General features: G+C 41.5%; 1 protein-coding gene across 1 annotated transcript in view; it reads right to left on the minus strand.

The window, feature by feature from the left end:
* Enpep (glutamyl aminopeptidase) overlaps positions 1-19103 on the minus strand; it is a 65141-nt gene that overhangs the window by 31331 nt on the left and 14707 nt on the right. Inside the window, exons 4-8 of the mRNA XM_021157699.2 lie at positions 13783-13903; positions 11093-11247; positions 10338-10451; positions 5927-6061; positions 4315-4380 (exon numbers count right to left, since the gene is read on the minus strand). Coding sequence (XP_021013358.1) covers positions 4315-4380; positions 5927-6061; positions 10338-10451; positions 11093-11247; positions 13783-13903 — 591 coding nt within the window. The remainder of the gene's footprint in view (positions 1-4314; positions 4381-5926; positions 6062-10337; positions 10452-11092; positions 11248-13782; positions 13904-19103) is intronic.

Raw genomic sequence — 19103 nt, forward strand, 5'->3', positions numbered from 1 at the left:
CCAAGAAACAGCAATGGCTTTCTTGCAGTAAAACAGTATTTCCAGACACTGATATTTCAGTGCTGTTTGGTTTTCATATTATTAAGTATTGTTTCCATTTTTCAGCCGTCTTAAAGGTGGACACTTCTTCAGTTCTTGAACTTAAATGGTAGTGGGTCGAATTCGCCATGCTAAGGAAGTGAACAGGCATGACGTCTTTTGAATAATGATCAAGGTGGTTATGAGTAGATAGGAGAAGTTACTCACTTAGGAGAGCAAGTCTTTATTCTTCAAATACTTTTAAAACATAAATCTTTTAAATAGAAAGCTGTCCCTTTGGAAGTTCTGCTCACAAGATCTCTGCATGGGAATTTCAGAAGCACTGAGACAGCCCCCCTCCCCCAGAGAGCTATCTCAGTCTTTTCTCATCCCTTACCTGGCCAATGCTGGGGGGTTGGTCTTCTGGAGACTTGCCAGTGTTTCTGCTCTCTCCCTGTCCTGTGCGATTTAATGTGTGGGAATCTTACCTAGAAATCAAACTTTTCAAGTGTTCCCAGTGCGTAACTTTGTAGGTAACATTTAATTTCTAAGTTGCTTTAAAGTTTCAGGAAGCACTATAACTAGGTCACATTATCTTCTAGACTCTTCTTTGTTCTGGGCACTTAGAGATAAAACAAACTTTCAATCCCAGAACCCCTCCAAACAGGGCTGAGGCTGGCTTGGAATCCTGCACCTATGTTAATTCTTTTGGTTAACTCACTACTCAATAGTACCACCAGAGGGCAGACAAAGGAAGGAAGAAGTGTGTTTCTGATATTCATTCCAGACTCTTAGTATATAGTAACACTTAGTATATAATAACAGTTCTAACTGTAGCTACAGGTTAATACCATCTTCTAGGGAGTAATGCCTTCATAAAAGCATCGTAGAGGGGTTCATTTGCTCAGTGGGTTGTTTTTTTGTTTTGTTTTGTTTTGCTGATTCTTGTTTACTTTTGAGACAGAATTTCCCTGTGTAGTCCAGGCTGGCCTTGACCTTGTGTCTATGCTGCCAAATATTTTTTTGTTTGTTTGTTTGTTTGTTTGTTTGTTTTTTGTACACTTGCAACATTTTTCAGCAGAGAAATAGGCGAGCCATCTTGGAACTAGATAGGGCCTTAAATATTACTTAATATAATGCTCCTGTTTTTGTAATGAAAGAAATGGCCCTGGCCAAATGCCTGTGTCCTTGGAGGAAGAGAGGAGCGTCTGAGACTGGTTAGCAGGAATCTGTCTGTCTGCTGGGTCAATGTGTGGGTATTGGTTTGGCTTTTCCTCCTCTTCCTCCTCCTCCACAACCACCTTCTCCTCCTTCTCCTCCCCCTCTCCTCCCCTCTCCTCCTTCTCGTCCTCCTTCTCCTCTTCCTTCTTCTCCATTGCAGTTTATTGTTTCTCATGAAATAGAAGCCAGATTGAAGCTTACATAAACGGTACCAAAAAGTACCACTTTTATCTTTGCCAGGTCAATGCTTCCTAACAGTCAACACTCAGAATTTCCTTTCTTCTCCTTATCACAGTCATGTTAACTTTTAAGTCTAAATCACACGACAAGCCAGGCCATAGCTCCCTTGTTAGCTGGTACTGGTGAGCACAGAAGGAAAAGAAACAGTGTGTGCTGTTTGTGTCCTAGGAAGGAAAGGCCTTCCCAGATCAGCCATTCATCTTTACCCAGGTAATAGTAGAACAAGAGAAGATGGATACATTTCTCAAACATTTCTTAACTAATGTCTCACCGTCTATTGCACCTTTACAATGCACAATTGTGGCCCAGGAGTCTTTCAGTGAATGACAGCATCATTCTGTTGTGTGACGCTGTACTTGGTGAGATGAACACAGAAAAGGAGATAACTGGTCGACCCAAATTTCAGAGTCCCACTTTTCCTAATGGAGAATCAGCCTGGGTAGAATGCTAGAATTTATAAAGGAAAGTCCTTGAACTCCAGTTTCCCAGACCATGGACTTTGGGGCAACAGCCATGGTGTGATGACAGGTGTGTTCAAGGGTGAGTCGGGTGACAGGGTGAATGTCCCAGGTGATCTCAGAGCTACACAGATACCTGTTAATACCAGTTTTGGTTTGAAAATTGAAAGAAAGAAAAAGTGCTTTGATGGGTTTTTTTCCTCTAAATTTCTATAAATATGTCCACTCCATAACTCTTTAATTGTATAAGACATACTGCCTATTAGCCATTGAGCCAGGTTAAATTTGTAGGACCATTTGTAGTCATGGCTAGAGACTGTTGTAACTTGAGAAATATTAGTCTCAGGTGAGGCTTTTTAAGTTAATGACAACACATTAGGTTAAGGAGGACTGAGAACTTATTGAATGGTCTGAGCATTTATTGAGTGGTTATTCCTGGCTGTTTACTTTTCTGATAGTTCTCTACAAAAATTAGTATGAAGGAACATTTAGTTTAAACTCAGCTCTTAAGATACTGAGAATGTCTTAACAGCAGTTTAAAATGAACACTATGTGATTAGAAATGTAATAAGTTTTTAAGGCACGTTTTCTTTTCTCTTGCTTTTTAGTATTTTTTAATTTATTTTGAGATAGGGTCTCACTGTGTACTCACTGTGTAGCCCTAGTTGACCTGAAATTACTATGTAGATTAGATTGGCCTTGAACTCACAGATATGCCTGCCTCTGCTTCCCAAATGCTGGGATTAAAGGTGTGTGCCACCATGCCCAGAGTTTTTTATTATTATTTATTTATATGTCCAACCCTATACATTATAGAAATTCACTCAACAAACATCTTCTATATCTCCTAATATGTGAAAAGTTCTATAGGCACTGAAGCACACCTAAGGGCATGGGATACAGGGTCTACATGAAGATGCTCGCAATAGAGAAGTGGTGAGAATTGAGTCTGAAGCTCATAGGGAGTTCTACATGCTCATAGCTGCTGCACCACATATCCCCACAGGATATTTTGTTAATGAACAAAATATCTTTGTATGTACCCTAAATATTTTCTAAATATTTTCTTCTCTTGTTTTAATAGACACATAGGCATTTTACTATTTGTCCAAAATAGGGACCACTACCTTTTAAGATATCAAAGGGTTAAATAAATATCACCTATGAAGACATGGCAACAGGAGAGCTATGGGGGAGGGATTGTCCTGTAGGTGCCATGATCCTAGAAAACAGCATGACAAAGAACTGATAATCTGTGTACAAATGTTGTCTTTTATGCTCTATGGATTAGAAGCCACTAGAAATGGCTGTATCGAATCCCTGGGTTGTCACAGATGGAAGCTGGAGAGAGAAGGGGAGCAGCTGGAACGTGATTCTATTTCTAGGTGGGAATGGGCCCAACCAGAAGACGGGGCAGCTATAAAGACACATTATAGTAACCTCAATAAAGATCAGGAGATACAAATTCTGAGACGATTGGCATAGGACATTCTAGAACAAACATGAACTGAAACATCCCATGGAGTAGTGTGTTAACATAGGATGTCTGCAGAACATCAGAAATGAATTCTTATAGATCTTCCCAAAGGTCAAAGGTGTCCATAGTCACTGACTTTATAAGAATATGATTGTTTATATTAAAGATCTTCCAAATCAATAATAAGGAAAAGGCTTTCTACTTTCCGAGTGGGAAGACCAGTAAAGACAGATTTAAATGTCTCTGTCGTGTGGCCATGTAGTGAATTATGTCCTAAATTCATCTGGGCCTCGAAGGGCATTCTGGTTATCATGAAGTAATGAGAAAGTGACCTCATGGTAAGACCCACGCTCTTACAAAAGATACAGAAATATTTGTCCTCTGTGCCTCATGAGGACACAGGGGAGCTGTCCACAGGACAAAAGGACCCTCACCAGCAACTGAAAGGCAGCGCCTTGACCCTGGATTTTACCAGTGTTGTGGGAAAATAAGTTTCTTTTGTTTAAGCTACCTGGTCTAGGCTATCTTTTCATTGCAGGTCCAGCCATGTAAAGAGTATCCACACATGTAAAGAGTATCCACACATGTAAAGAGTATCCACACATGTAAAGAGTATCCACACATGTAAAGAGTATCCACACATGTAAAGAGTATCCAGCATCTGTAAGAGATCCACTTGAATTTCCCCATGACATTTCTGGTAAATGATCGTTACAGATGAAATATAGAGCCTTAACTTGACGTAAAGTCATCCTTTATCTTTTATCACACCCTTATCTTTGCTTATCTGTCCCTGTTCAGTGAAAGTAAAAAAGCAGTTGTCCTTAATGAGCCAGCCACAATTGTCAGCCGAGTATCAGTAGAGTTTACTTTTGACGCCGTCAAAAAAATCAATCATACCTGACACCCTTTTTGGAATTTCTCTGGTGTTATCCAGTCTTGGAGCATTCTCAGAATAGAAGCTCCCTAGGATGGAAGAAGAGAACAATTAAATTAATGAAACTGCAAGGAACAGTATCACTGAGCATTAGGGCAACATTTCATGATTGTGTTCCAGTGTTTTTGAAGATCATCCTGATGAATTACACAGTTTATTGTGCCATGATAACACACACACACACACACACACACACACACACACACACAGAGCACCCTTTCCATGTGTGTTTCTAAATATCTAAGTGGTGAAGAAAAATTGCCCAAATTGCCATCCTGTCGGTGACTAAATGGTGTCTAAATGGTTGTTGCACTTCCCCCAGTCAGACGGCAGGTGGCGATATGTTAATGAAAGAAGAGAAAAATGGTCCTCACCGCACATTCTTGGCTGAAGCGCTAATTTCAAGGTGAAATTCTGGCAAACTATTAAGTATACCTCCACATAAGAAACGATAAGTATTTTTATAAGAAGGAAAAAGAAAATATCTATCAAAATAGTTTAGTATGGATAGATATGTAACTATTTTATATCAAAAGTTTTGTTTCATTTTGATTTACATATCTCAAGAATTTGAGGCATGCGCTGATTCCCAGCATCTTCCATGTGGGTTAATACTAAGACACCCTACTTGTGAGATTTTTCTATCAGTTTTCAACTAATATACATGAAAATATTGCCTTCCCACTTAGTAGTTTTCACTACAATTTCCCAAGTATTTTACGTTGCATTTGGACACGGTAAGAATAAAGCTTAGAAACATATTTATTTCTGACACTATTTTAAGCCCCTGGCATATCCAGGACTTAGAGAATTGAGTCTGAGCCTTCCTTTGTGAGTTCCTCAGACGGATAATCAATCATTTAAAAGAAGGCAGAAAAGATGCCACAGGGGTAAGAGGAGGCACTGAAAATTACGGTATCAACTTCGAGTGGTAACTGTTGTTACTTAGGCTGATTTTGATAAACATCATTTTAATAGTTATAAAAACAACCATGTCGGGGTTCATCCACCATAACAGTAGCTTTTCAGTAACTTAATACAATGGCTGAATTGTGAGGAACAAAGGCAGGAAACTACACAGATTTAAGTTATGTTAGCACAAGTATGGAACACGTGTGGATGAGGTATGGTAGGAAATGTCGTGAGAGAGAGAATGTCACAGGAACTTGGGCTGCACATTCCTAGCAGTGTCTCATCCAGTTTTAGTCTAAAAAAATGCCTTGCCTACAAAATACAGGCAACCCCACCCCTCTCTCTCTCTCTCTCTCTCTCTCTCTTTCTCTCCCTCTGTCCTTCCGTCCTCCCCCCCCCACACACACACAATGGATGAAGGTTTCACCCTCAACTAAGCTGCATTTGAATGCTTGTTCTAAACACCAAAGTGTTCTTCCATTAGAATGCCCATGTAGTTAGTTGGCTGTCCTCGCTGACCACACAGCAGAAAAATAAGACATATTTTCTCTCAAAAAAAAAAAAATCAAGATAAGGACTGGTAGGATGCTTAGCGGGTAAAGGAGCTTGACTAAAAGTCGGTCAACCAAAGGATGTTCCAAACCAATGCTGTATATCTCCTACCTTGCTGTATGATATCCCATCAAACACAGACGTTATTTCAGCTGGTGTGGACACGGTGACGACCACTGGATGTGAAGACATCAGGGAGTCATCCTCTTGCACGGGGAACACATCTTCAAGCAGCACCTGACTGAGCTGACGTGGCAGAAAGCAGAGAGAGTTAGCACTTCCCTCGGACGGCTTTCTATTTCATAACATGCTATGGATTCAAAGCGGTGGGGAGAGAAACGGCAATGACTCAGGTTGTGTAACAAGGTCTCTGGGTTTTCAAATGAATGCTGTACGATCAAGCCTGTGCCCTCGCTGACTCCTCTCCTCTTTCTGTAATTCTCACTGCTCTGCACTTTAAACCGGACCAAACATTGCAATTTTTCTTGTATGTGGAATAGGCATGATGTCCCCTCTTGGGGTCACCATGAACATTGACCGACGTAGGGACTCAATTGGCCAAAGATGTTGTTTCCGGTCACTTGTCCTTGGAATGTGAACAGTTTCTAATCAATCAAAGAAAACACTTGTTTATTCTTTAGTTCTAGTGATCAATTGTGATTTGGCCATAGGTTTTCTCAGTTGAGAGGCATGGCTATGATCCTTGAAGTATGGTTGGGCTTCCTTGGCTGAGAGCACAGTCTTTCTCTCTTCTTGATTCATAACTTAAACTAGATCCCTGGTCACTAGCAGTGAGAGCCCTCCTCTTTGGACTTGTGCACAGGACTCAAACTCCAGTTCATGTGCAGCACTTGATACCACGGGTACCCAGGGGAACTCTGCAAATTGTCTGTCATTGTTACTTTAATTTATATGGATGAAGATTCTGCAAACTCATCCTGTTAAACTAGTACTAATTTAAAAAGAAAATCAACAGTTTAATTCTTCTACTAGCTTAAAATATATCCAAAAAGGGTGCTTGTCATATTAACTTATATTTCCCAGTGTCATGGTTGCCCTTCATAATAGACAAGGTTCTGTGGTTGGATGATGCCCACCATCACAGTTTAACTTGAATTTTGTTTGTTGGGTGGGTTGGTTGGTTCGGTTTGCATGTCAAGAGGTTTAAGTAAGAAGAAAACCCCGTGTTTTTCTGAATGTACCCTGACTCTCACATCATTGGGGAGTGTTATCTTCTTCAAGCAGAAAGTTGTCACTGATGAAGTAAGTCACAGAGGTATTCATGGGATTTTTCTTTCTAACTTATTTACCAGACTCCTTTCCACACAAGGCCGTAAACTGAGAACTCCGTGAGGACCAAATAAATGTTTTTATCAAATGACTTGATTGTCTGCTCTTAGTTACATGCAAGATGAATAAATAGGAAGAAGGGAGGGGGCAGCTATTTATGTGATTACATTCCACTGAGGGGTAAAAGAGTGAGTAATAAATTCTTCTAGAATACACTAATCCCGCATCATCCTGAGTGAGGCAACCCAATCACAGAGGAACTCACATGATGTGTACTCACTGATAAGTGGACATTAGCCCAGACACTTAGGATACCCGAGATATAAGATACAATTTGTGAAACACATGAAACTCAAGAAGAACGAAGACCAAAGTGTGGACACTTTGCCCCTTCTTAGAATTGGGAACAAAACATCCATGGAAGGAGTTACAGAGACAAAGTTTGGAGCTGAGACAAAAGGATGGACCATCTAGAGACTGCCATATCCAGGGATCCATCCCATAATCAGCCTTCAAACACTGACACCATTGCATACACTAGCAAGCGTTTGCTGAAAGGACCCTGATATAGCTGTCTCTTGTGAGACTATGCTGGGGCCTAGCAAACACAGAAGTGGATGCTCACAGTCAGCTATTGGATGGATCACAGGGCCCCCAATGGAGGAGCTAGAGAAAGCACCCAAGGAGCTAAAAAGATCTGCAACCCTGTAGGTGCAACAACATTATGAACTAACCAGTACCCCGGAGCTCTTGACTCTAGCTGCATATGTATCAAAAGATGGCCTAGTCTGCCATCACTGGAAAGAGAGGCCCATTGGACATGCAAACTTTATATGCCCCAGTGCAGGGGAACGCCAGGGCCAAAAAGTGGGGATGGGTGGGTAGGGGAGTGGGGGGGAAGGTATGGGGGACTTTTTGGATAGCATTGGAAATGTAATTGAGGAAAATACGTAATAAAAAAATATTTAAAAAAAAAAAAAAAAGAATACACTAATCTCACCCCCAACCCCTTCCCGGTCCTGAAAATTGAGCCTAGGACTTTGCCCATGCTAGCAAAATACTTTATCACTGAGTTACATCCACAGCCCTTGGTTTTCTAAGTCAGGGCTTCACTAAGAATCTCAGGCTAGCCTTGAACTCTTGATTCTGTTGCTTCAGTCTCCCAAGTGCAGGGTTCACTGGCATTTACAACCAAGCTGGGCTTAACGGTGTTTTGAAACATCAAAATTGGAGTTTAACCGATATTCAAATGTTACAGTTTAATATAAGAATTTGATAAAGGGAGGCCACCAAAATACTAATAGAAAAAATAAAAGACAAAATTATTTACCTGTTGTGTAGTTTATTTTCAAAAAATTACAAATTCATCAATGTTTACTGTAATGATGACTGGCAACTGAAGATTTTTACTTGTTTATTTTTATCTCTATTCCTAGCCTTTGTCACCACTGGGACAGGGGAGCTAGCAGTAGAGAGTGTGACAGGAACTGGCTAGTGTGCACTGCATAGGGAGGCCCATGAAACAAAGCATTGCCCCAAATGTTAATAGTTCTCGGGTGGAAAAACCCTGATGTAAATTGTTTAAAGACTCAACTTTGCAGAGCAGTTCCCTCACGTTTCAAACGTTTCAAAGAAGGTTAGGGGAATGCAAGTATTTAATGTAAAAGATAGGTTTTCCAAGAGACAGGCTTGGTGGCACACTCCTTTAATCTCAGCACTCTGGAGGCAGAGGTAGACAGATCTGTGTGGATTCAAGTGGGGAGGGGGAGTCGTGGGGGGGGGCTAGGATTTACAACAATTGCTTCTTAAAACTTTTTAACCTACATCAGCAGCTGTGACTACAAGTACAACATCAAGTCAACCAAACTTCCCAGCTTGGACTGGGGAGAGGTTATGATAGGTACCCCTAGCTTAGGAGCTGCCCCACCCCCGCAGCAGCTGAGGAACTTCCCCAACCCCATTGATGGCAGCTATGCAGGGGAGGTTTTCTTCAGGAATGTGGCCCTGGAAAGTCTACCCCATGTGCCAGTAGCTGGTTCTATACCTGAGTGTATTTTCATTTGTTTGTTTGCTGTTTGTTTTGTAAGGACATAAAATTGAGAAGGAAAGTTGGGACAGCAGGGAGATGGGGGGAAGAAGCAGGAGGCAGGGAAAAATAAACTTTTTAAAGTTGAAAAAGAAAAACTGTTATAGACTCTTGCGCCCCAGGGAAGTTAAACTTCTGTTGGATGGTGTTCTCCTGTATTTTTAAATTTGCCCTTTAGTAGCTTTTCAGTGACACTTAGGAAGCATTGGAGTTTAGAGGTCACTTAAAAATACTTTCAGAAGTCAGAGAAAGATAAAAATAACTCCAAGTTGAGCAGTCTTGTTATTTCTTTATCAAATTCACGTGGGAGACTAAGTCCTTTAAATACACTTTATGTTCGCCTTTACAACAACTGGACAGAGGGATGCAGACAAGGTAAGTTACTCAATGTCACAAACTAGTCCAGTAGAGGGCAGTATTCTACACACTTCATGGTAATCTACATCTATATAGAGATAGGTATACACATCTATGGAGTGAACACACATGCATATATTCAGCCAGAGACGAATACTTACACGATCTAAATACAAACAGAAAAGGCTTAATTTTCCTAAAGAAAATTCTGTAGCAATCCTGGAAACTTTTATTCCAGGTCCCTTGAGAGCACACTGAGAATGTTCACTAAGCCTACAGTTTGATGACTTGAGCGCTTGATACTGGACAATGCTCTCATCGGACATGAAAGGGAGAGCTGACCCAGAGAAGAGTGTGCACCTCGCTCTCGGCCACGCTCCCTGCTGTGCATCTGAGAGGTGATGCATTTAGGATGTGAGCTTGCACCTGACTGCTAAGTTTTCACCACGCCACAGCCTTCCAGCAATCAAGTCAAAGAGCTTATAAAATAAGACTTGAGAAGGGCTGACACCCTACTTCCCGGAAATGCAAGGTGGGCGTTTCCTACACTTTCTGCCCTGACCCCCCCATCCAGACAGGTGCTTGTCTATGGCTCCCTACTGCCTCGATGACCAGGTAAAGACTCTTGGCAAAGAGCAGCTCAGGGGAAGTTCCTGGCTCCTGGCTTCTGACTACCTTCACAACGGATATCCAAGACTGCCACTGTATTTGACACTGATCCTAGACCTCTGTCAAAGGCTTCAGCTGGGTGTCCACAAAGAAACTGATTCAGAGTGTGTTAGGACTCACCATCTGCCAGTCTTTTTCTGCGTGGTTTACTCCCAAGAACTCGAAGAATGAAGCAAATCCTTCATTTAGCCACAAGTCGTCCCACCAGTCCATGGTCACAGTATTTCCAAACCACTGAAATGAAAAGCAACGAGGAAATAGACGTTTACTCTAGCGGTAGGGAGGTGCTAGGAAATTCCATGGCGCGGATTTGTAACTGACACAGAAGCAATCAGTATTGTACCTAACATGTATTTCCCACTTCATCTTGATTTGAGGAATGTTAAATTCTCCAGTTTATTCATATTCATATAATTTCAAGAATATATAATGTTATAGGAAGGTCTCTTGTGGTTTTATCAAATGCAAAACAGTCTAAAACAGTGGTTCTCAGCCTTCCTAATGCCGCCACCCTTTAATGCAGTTTCACACGTTGTGGTGACCCCCAACCATAAAATTATTTTTTGTTGCTACTTTGTAACTCTAATTTTGCTACTGCTATGAATCATAATAGACATATCTGTGCTTTCTGATGGTCTTAGGTAACCTCTGTGAAAGGGTCACTTGACACCCACCGGGTGACCATCCACAGGTTGAGAACTGCTGAAAAGTTTCTGTGCAGTAAAATATTATTGAAGGCTTAGACTAGCTTTCACGTGGGATGTTCTGAGTGGGTCTGTTTCACTTTGTTAGTCATCCACACTTTGTATTACTGCTGTGGAAAGAGGCCAGTTTTAAAAAGCAAGTGGATTTGTTTCAGGGAAGACCCTCTCTACCTGGTGTACAAGTTCGTGGGCAACCACGCTGGCCACTCTCTGCTGGTTCGATGAGGCCGATAGCAGGGGGTCGAAAAGCAGGTTTGTTTCCCGGTAAGTGACAAGTCCCCAATTTTCCATGGCGCCGGTGCCAAAATCTGGAATAGCAATTTTATCTGTGGAAAAAGACAGTCTGGTGAGAAAGGCATTCTTTCCACTTGTTCACAGCGTCTCTTACCAAATTAACTTCTTTGGTTGACTTTTTTTTTTTTGAGGCTAAAAATAATGTTTCAGAGTGAGAGGCAGGAATCATTTGTGCAAAAACTCGGTCCTAATGCACTCAACATTCCCACGGAGAAGTTCCTGTAGCCTCCAGACTTCAGTGTGTCATCCCTCCCTAGCCCTCCCTTTTCTCTGAAGGATTACATGACTGCTCTTTTATTCCAAGCCTCTTTGGTTTTATGTCTTTTCTTCTCTTTACAGTAATTAATTTTTATTACTTTCCCCCATCTTTTATTTATGACGTTGGTTATAAACAGCACCTATTTGGGGGATACAGTGTTAGGGAAAAGAAAAGCGAAGCCTTTAAATGAGACCTGAGAAGACAGAACTTGTGAGTTCAGAGAGACAGCTTGCATGTCAAGGACACAGACTTAGAAACCCTAGTGATGTACAATTTAAGGACAGTCTGATTCTCGGCCAATCTAATGTCCCTTTCCTCTTTTCCTCCACCTTCCCTTTGCCGTCTTCCTTTATATTTTAAATAAGCTAGAAGGACATGGAATTGACCAATTTCTCTCTATATTTTTTTATCCAGGTCACAGGAATTTCTGTCCTATTTTTCTCTGGATTTTAGATATAACACCCAACAAAGGGAAGCAACATTGAACACTTCCACATTAAATCTGCATACAGGAAAAACATCAATTATCAGGGAATACAGCTTCCCCAGCTAATGAACTGTAACCTGAATATAATTTTTATTACTACTATAATTTAAATGAGCCACAAAATTTTAAATAAGTGAAATTTCATTCTAACATGTAAGAAAGAGGCCTTTCTGATTAAAATAAAATTTCTTAAAGATTTGTATGAAAGAATTATTTATATATATATATATATATTCATTGAAAATCAAGGTAAGAGTCGTGATTTTCTTGTCATGTTCTCATTGTAGGAGTCGCTCTTATTGTGGCATAATAATAGCCCTCAAGCTTGGGAAAGTATGACCCTATTGCCAACAGTTTTTACAATGTTGGAAAGTACAATTTGCACAAGTCCTTGAGCAAATGCATGCAATCTCTTCTCTAGTGAACACGGACATTATAATTAATTAATGTCAATTCAATTACCTTTTGATATGAGTGAGGACATCACTTCCAAAGGCTCTAGTATACAGCTAATTCTGAAAGTGTTAAAGACGCCCAGGGAAGCACATGGGAGGGAAGAGAAGAGGGGGAGGGAGAGAGAGACTGGTGTGAGTTCTGCATCTGGGGTCACCGTGATCACACGGAGTGAGACAAAGACAATGAGCTCTGCATTCCAGTTCCTGTAACATTCGGAATTTTCCTCTGAGTCTGGTAGAAAGCTATTTGTCTTTCTGTTTCCTCTCATAATTTATATGTGGTACAAAGGACCGTTGAAGTGAAAATGAGATGTGGGGGTGTACACACACAGAGCCACCATGCCTTTTGCCTTCCACGAAATTTATTAAGGTGGTAGATACTGATACTAGATAGGGAAGTGGATTCTTGGTTCTCTCTCTCTCTCTCTCTCTCTCTCTCTCTCTCTCTCTCTGTGTGTGTGTGTGTGTGTGTGTGTGTGTGTCTGTCTGTCTGTCTGTCTGTCTGTCTCTGTGTCTCTGTCTCTCTCTCTCTCTTTCTCCAAGACAAGGATTCTTTGTGTAGCCCTGACTATCCTGAAACTCCCTCCATAGACTAGGCTGGCCTTGAACTCAGATCCACCTGCCTCTGCCTCCCAAATTCTGGGATTAAAGCTATGTACCACCACAGCCCAGGCAGTTGGTTGGTTTTCTTAATACCTTCCCTTCAAGGGTCTCCAAGGGTCTTACAGTTACAATTCTGTTCAAACTGGTCACTCAAGCTTGTCTGTGCTGTTGATGGAGACCGCATGTCCATACATTTGGAATATGGCTTTCCTTGCATATTACCAAAAAATAAAAATAAAATGTGTTTCTCTCCACATTGAAGAGAAGGAAACTCTGGAAGGAGCTCCAGTATTTCATTCCCAGGACTGGAAAGTCTTGCACAACAAGGGTCGGGTGGGAAGCACACGAGCCTCTTACGACATCGCTGACCCTTACTGTTTTCCAACTCCCTTAGGAGGGGCCAGGCATGCAAACCATTGGCGGAGTCCTGATTTTTAAATCTAATGATGTAGGTGGCTGTTTTGGCCCCAGTGTGAGCAAGCTCTGCAGGAGCTGCTTTCTGAATCAAAGATTAGCTCTTCCTCATATAAGAGTAGAGAGTGGCTATTATTTTTTGAAAGACTCCAGCATGGATCTTTGAGCTTGTAGTTCATGTCAGACACGAAGTGCATGCACATACTAAAAAGACTCAGAGATGATCAGTAATTCATGGTGATAGACTTAGACACACTAGGTTAACTTAGGCTTTTTTTAAAAAAGATAAAACAAACAAACAAAAAACCCAAAGGCAACTTGAAATGAGGAATTAAAAGTGTTTTCTCACCCAGTTTAGGAAGCGCATACTCCATAGCAAAGTAGTCTTCGAAGTAATCAAATACAGCTTTGGTTATGTTCGCCGCATACTCTGCTGTTTCCTTCTGATTGGGCTGGACATAGACCTTGAGCTAGTAACGAAACACAGACATTCAGAAAGACGAGTCTTCATTGGATGAAACACATACCCACAAACCGTGAAGCATGGTATAACTGACCGCCAGAGGCCTTTGCAGTCAGCTTCTCATCTGAATCCCCAGCCTGCTCTGTGTAGCCTTGCACAAATCACTTCACAGCTCTAAGACTTGGGTAAAAAGGGTCATTAGGATGTAACTGTGTGACATTAGTGAGTAGATACAGCTTAAGGCACAGTGATTGGCATGCAAACCATTGGATAAGTTTGCTACCAAAGCCTGATAGCGTGTCAGACATTAAAAGATAGTATCGCCTTTTAAAAACCTGTATTGTCTGGGGCTGGAGAGTTGGCTCAACAGTTAAGACCACTGACTGCTCTTCCAGGGGACCTGGGTTAAATTCCCAGCACCCACATGGCAGCTCACAACTGTCTGCGACTCTAGTCCCAAGAGATCTGACACCTTCACACAGACATACATGTAAGCAAAGTATTAGTGCACATAAAATAAAAATAAACAAATCATTTTTAAAAACAAACAAAACCAAAACAAAACAAATTAAAAAAAACCAAACCCTTGCATTGTCTTTTTGGTGTCTATGTCTCTATTTACTTTTCCTTATGCCCACTAAGGTTTGTCTTGTGCACACAGTTCCCTGTGAGGAAGCAAACTCACTTCATTCTTGTCACTGAAGATGCTTTCGATACAGGTTTCCTCTTTGTGACATTACACTCTGCTTTTCTAAATGGCCCAGCTATGCTCCAATTTCACTCCCAGAGCCTAAAATACGATGACTCAAACTTTTCCCAAGAGGGAGTGAGTAAGAATCTTCCATCCTCTGAGGTGCCGGCAGATTATTTTATGTCCCTGTGACCTAATTTACAAACCAAACTGAGTGCAGATTTTTGTCCCAACTCTAATCACCCATGACTTTATTAAAATATATATATATATATATGTATATATATATATATATAATTAAGAATTCTTCCAAGCAGACAAACAGATGCTGTCCCTGGATGCTAGGATCTGTGCTGAGGAACCTTCCGGTTGTTTAGAAAGTTTCAGTGTGTAGAAGTGGGAGAAGTGCTTCAGACTAGAGTCTGCTACATTTGTGAGAAAGTCAAGTGAGGTACGGATGGTACCCCCAAGACCTGATCCAAAACCCTCCAGCAATGGTGAGATTCAGTCATTTTATTAAGTTCAAGACTGTTGACCCAACTAGACCTGATGATTCAAGATTACTCATTTCCTGTTCCCATGGTGTTACTACAATGATGATGTCCATTGGAGCATACACCCCCTGCCCTGCTTCTTAGAAGAGAGCTCTGGAGAACTCCTACACTATAAAAGGCAGATAATGAAAGAGTGTCCCTTATATGACCAATGCTGCCCATTTTAGCTGATCATCCCACCTCTTTGGCATAAAGAGAAATGAGCCCCCCACTGCAGCCAGTGACCCTCTCAACAGCCATTGAGCTTTTTAGTCTTTACTTGCCAGAAGAGATGAGATGATCCACTTCTACTCCCCTCTCCTAGCCTCTTGTTGAGCAATGACAGACCTTCTCCAAGTGATAACTGAACCCAAGAGCCCAGCTGGCAGCCACTAAACAGAATACTGGTGACCTGACATGAAAAGTCAAAGCCAGCATGGTAGCTTGGCACTGCCTTCCTGTCCATAGAAAGGCTCAGAACCTTTCGTCTGTCAGTGAGTTAGTATGCTAGACTTGCCACAGTCATTCTCTACCAGACATTTCAGGGAGAGCTGTCTCTCTTGACACTGCCCTGCTGTCTACACTATGCCCCCCAACCCCACCCCGGTGCTTTGTGCTGTCTGTTTGGAGTGGGAAGCCAAGTTGAGAGGAAGGGAATAAATAACTTTTCTCTTATCATACTGGAGCCTACTATAAAGCAGGCTTCGTTTTGTAAAAGTTCATTTGTCATATTTTATGTGTATGAATGTTTTGACTGCATGCATGTCTGTGTATCATGTGTGTGACTAAGCAGGCCAGAGGGAGTATCAGAAAGATTCCTTAGATATAGGTGGTGGTGAGCAGCCATGCTGAGAATCGAACCTGGATCTTCCTCAAGAGCAGCAAGTGCTCTTAACTGCTGTGCCAGCTCTCCAGCCCCATAAAGCAGGCATTTAGCATTTTTAATACGATGCCTTTCGTTCCAGTGTCTCTAGTCTCTCAGACTTGACTATCATGGCGGACCAACTAAGAACTACTTAATGAGTCTTTATACCATCCTTCCCCCCATCCCCTATTTGTATCCAAACCCCAAACCTTGTATAAACCTTCCCAACATTTGCTTAAGAGTCTCACTGCAGGTGATGTCAGCTCTTCTCCTGCAGGGAGTTTCTTATGCTACCTATCAGGTCTATGGATTTTGAACAACTACAAATAGAATGTCATAGTTTACATAACTGCTGATCATTTTACTGAAACTCTTATGTGGATCCTGCTTCCACAACCTCTTATTCACTATTAGAAATTCTAAGAGCCCTGGAAATCAAAAGTGTTTTAGGTAACTAAATTAACTCATTTGGCAATGTCATTGGACCTGAATTGATAGATGGATAGGTGGATTTTCATATCTTTTCTTTTTCCTGTTACACACACACACACACACACACACCTATGTCTACATGCATTCTTTATCAGGTACTACCCCAGGTTCCATGAAATATATCAATGCATTAGTACTTGAAAAAACATTGCCTTCATACAAATCCAAACATGTGATTTCTAATGTAAAACCATCCCCCCAAAGACCTATGACATTTATTTGAAATGGCTCCCAGCATACAGCAGTGGGTGGATAAAATACAAAGTGGGAGACCCATAAGACACAGGAGGGCGTTAACTGATGAGTCTCTATGGAACTTGTGATAAGAAGCAGTGGGTGAAGTTGGAGTGGTAAGCTTACCGAGTAGTTACAGGATCTCATCCCTAACCAAGAAGCTGTCTGCAGTTGACACCCACCGGCAAAATGAGAACCAGTTTTCTCCAACGGATTGTATCTCCAGGGTAGGCCCCGTGCCCAGGAGTCGCTGGCCAACACAGAAAGAGTCCCACGGGTTCTTACCAGACTTTTTGTTTCCATTTTTGGGGTTTGGCTTTGTTATATTTTTATCCTATTGGTCTTTGGCTAGTTTGTCTTGACTTTCCTTTCTATGTTTTGATTTTGAAAGACACAGAGAGAGAAAGAATAGGTAGATGCTCTGCAGGCAGATAGATGGATGGATAGATAGATAGATAGATAGATAGATAGATAGATAGATAGATAGATAGATAGACAGGTAGGTAGACAGACAGACAGTCAGACAGACAGAATAAAGTTGGGTAAGGAGGTTGGAAAGACATTGGAGAGGTGGGGGGGGAATCATAATCAAAATATACTGTATGAAAAAGTTTTTAGAAAGAATTACTAACACTGGGCATGGTATGGCAGTTCGTGCCTTTAACTCGGCACTCATGAGGTTGAGGCAGATGGATGTCTGTGAGTTTGAGCCAGCCTGGTCTACAAAGTGAGTTTCAGGACAGCCAGGACTGTTGCCTAGAGAAACTGAGTCTCGAGCCCCCTCCACCCCAAAATTATTAGACTTGAGTTTGGGCGGGAGTAAGGAGGATTACAGGACAAATGAAGGGAGAGGACACGGTCCGGGTCAGAGGAAAGAGACAAAAGGGGAAATGACGTAATGATATTTTAATTAAAATTTTAAAATTATTTTTAAAAATTGAAGAATTTGTAAGAGTTGAGGTTAAATGAGTAAAACTATCTAACAGAAAATCATCGTACAGGAGGGACAATGGAGGGTTTTAGATGGAGAACTGTTTTTCTCTTTCTGTTTAAAAAATAATTTAGGTAGAAATTTAGAGAAATTCCAAATGATAAATATCTGTGGCTATGATCCAGGAAAGTCTGTATTGGAGAGAGCTCATCATGGGAGACTGTCAATGGAAGCGACCTGGCCATGTAGACATTCATTCTCCTCTGTCTGAGAACCACCAGAGACACTTACACTATCGTAGCAAGAAAGTCAGAGAAAGGCAGGCTATAAACCAACAGGCCAGGACATCATTCACGAGGCTGTACCGACTCTTACGCCAAAAATTCCGAGGCAATTTTTCAACTAACTATTTATAGTTCATTTTTTTAAAAAGAGTTATAAGACTTGGTGGGTTTCCTCTCTGTAACATATCTGTGGGTCTAAGACGGCTGGATTTTACTTGTTTGTTTGTACGTCTCTCTGAAGTGAGTCTCACACTGGGCGCATTTCCTTCTGGGGTGCCGATGTTAGCCTTCAATTCAGAGTGAGCATGTGAAGAGCTGGCGGGGACAAAAGGAAGTTTTGGGAAGCACTAGCATGCACATTAGGTGCCTCGAGTTCTCAGGTGAAGTTAAGTCCAACTTTTAGGGGGACTATCCCACATTATAGCAGAAGAGACGGAGGGCAAGGCGCCCCCTGGAGTCAGCTCCAGGGTCACCACCTCGCTGGGTTCTGACTAGAGCATCGGGGGAATTTCAGAAAGCAGCTCAGTTTTCTTAGTCTCTTATGAAACAGACCAGAAAGGAATAGTTGTGACAGCATATCCTCGCTACCCTTCTGAAGCCTGGGAGGCACTGCTGATTTAAGACAGAGCATTCTGCTGTCAGCTTTCACAGGAGAGCCATTTAAGAGGTATTTACTACTGTTGAGGTCTTTTGCTAAACCACTATGTTGGTCTATTCCTTTACATAAAATCCATCCGTAGAACCTAGCCAAACAATGATCCAAGCCATAATGACTCACCCAGGCAGCAGAGCTGTGAGGGAGACTCAGCAAGGGAGCCATTGGGAAATGCCAGCTCACAGTTGCTATTAGAACATCACTAAGGGTGGAAAGTCCGCTGCTGGCTGCTTGGCTGCATCCTGACTCTTAACCCTACGTGAGCATAGAGGAATTGCACAAACTTTCTTCCTTGTCTTGATGTTCTACTCAAAATAGAAAACAAAAGTACCCAGAATGTAATCCTATTGTAAAAACGTAATGGGAGAAACACCTGTACATGACAATGGTCGTTTATCGTGGGTTCCAAAGAAAGCACTCAATAAATATTGCACATTTGCTATGACACAGGAAGAAAACCATGAAGCGGACTAATAGACTCAACTTTATGTCAAGCAAACCGCTGCCTATGAGAACAGTCTA

Source organism: Mus caroli, chromosome 3, assembly GCF_900094665.2.
Source record: "Mus caroli chromosome 3, CAROLI_EIJ_v1.1, whole genome shotgun sequence".
In the NCBI taxonomy this organism is placed as follows: Eukaryota; Metazoa; Chordata; class Mammalia; order Rodentia; family Muridae; genus Mus; species Mus caroli.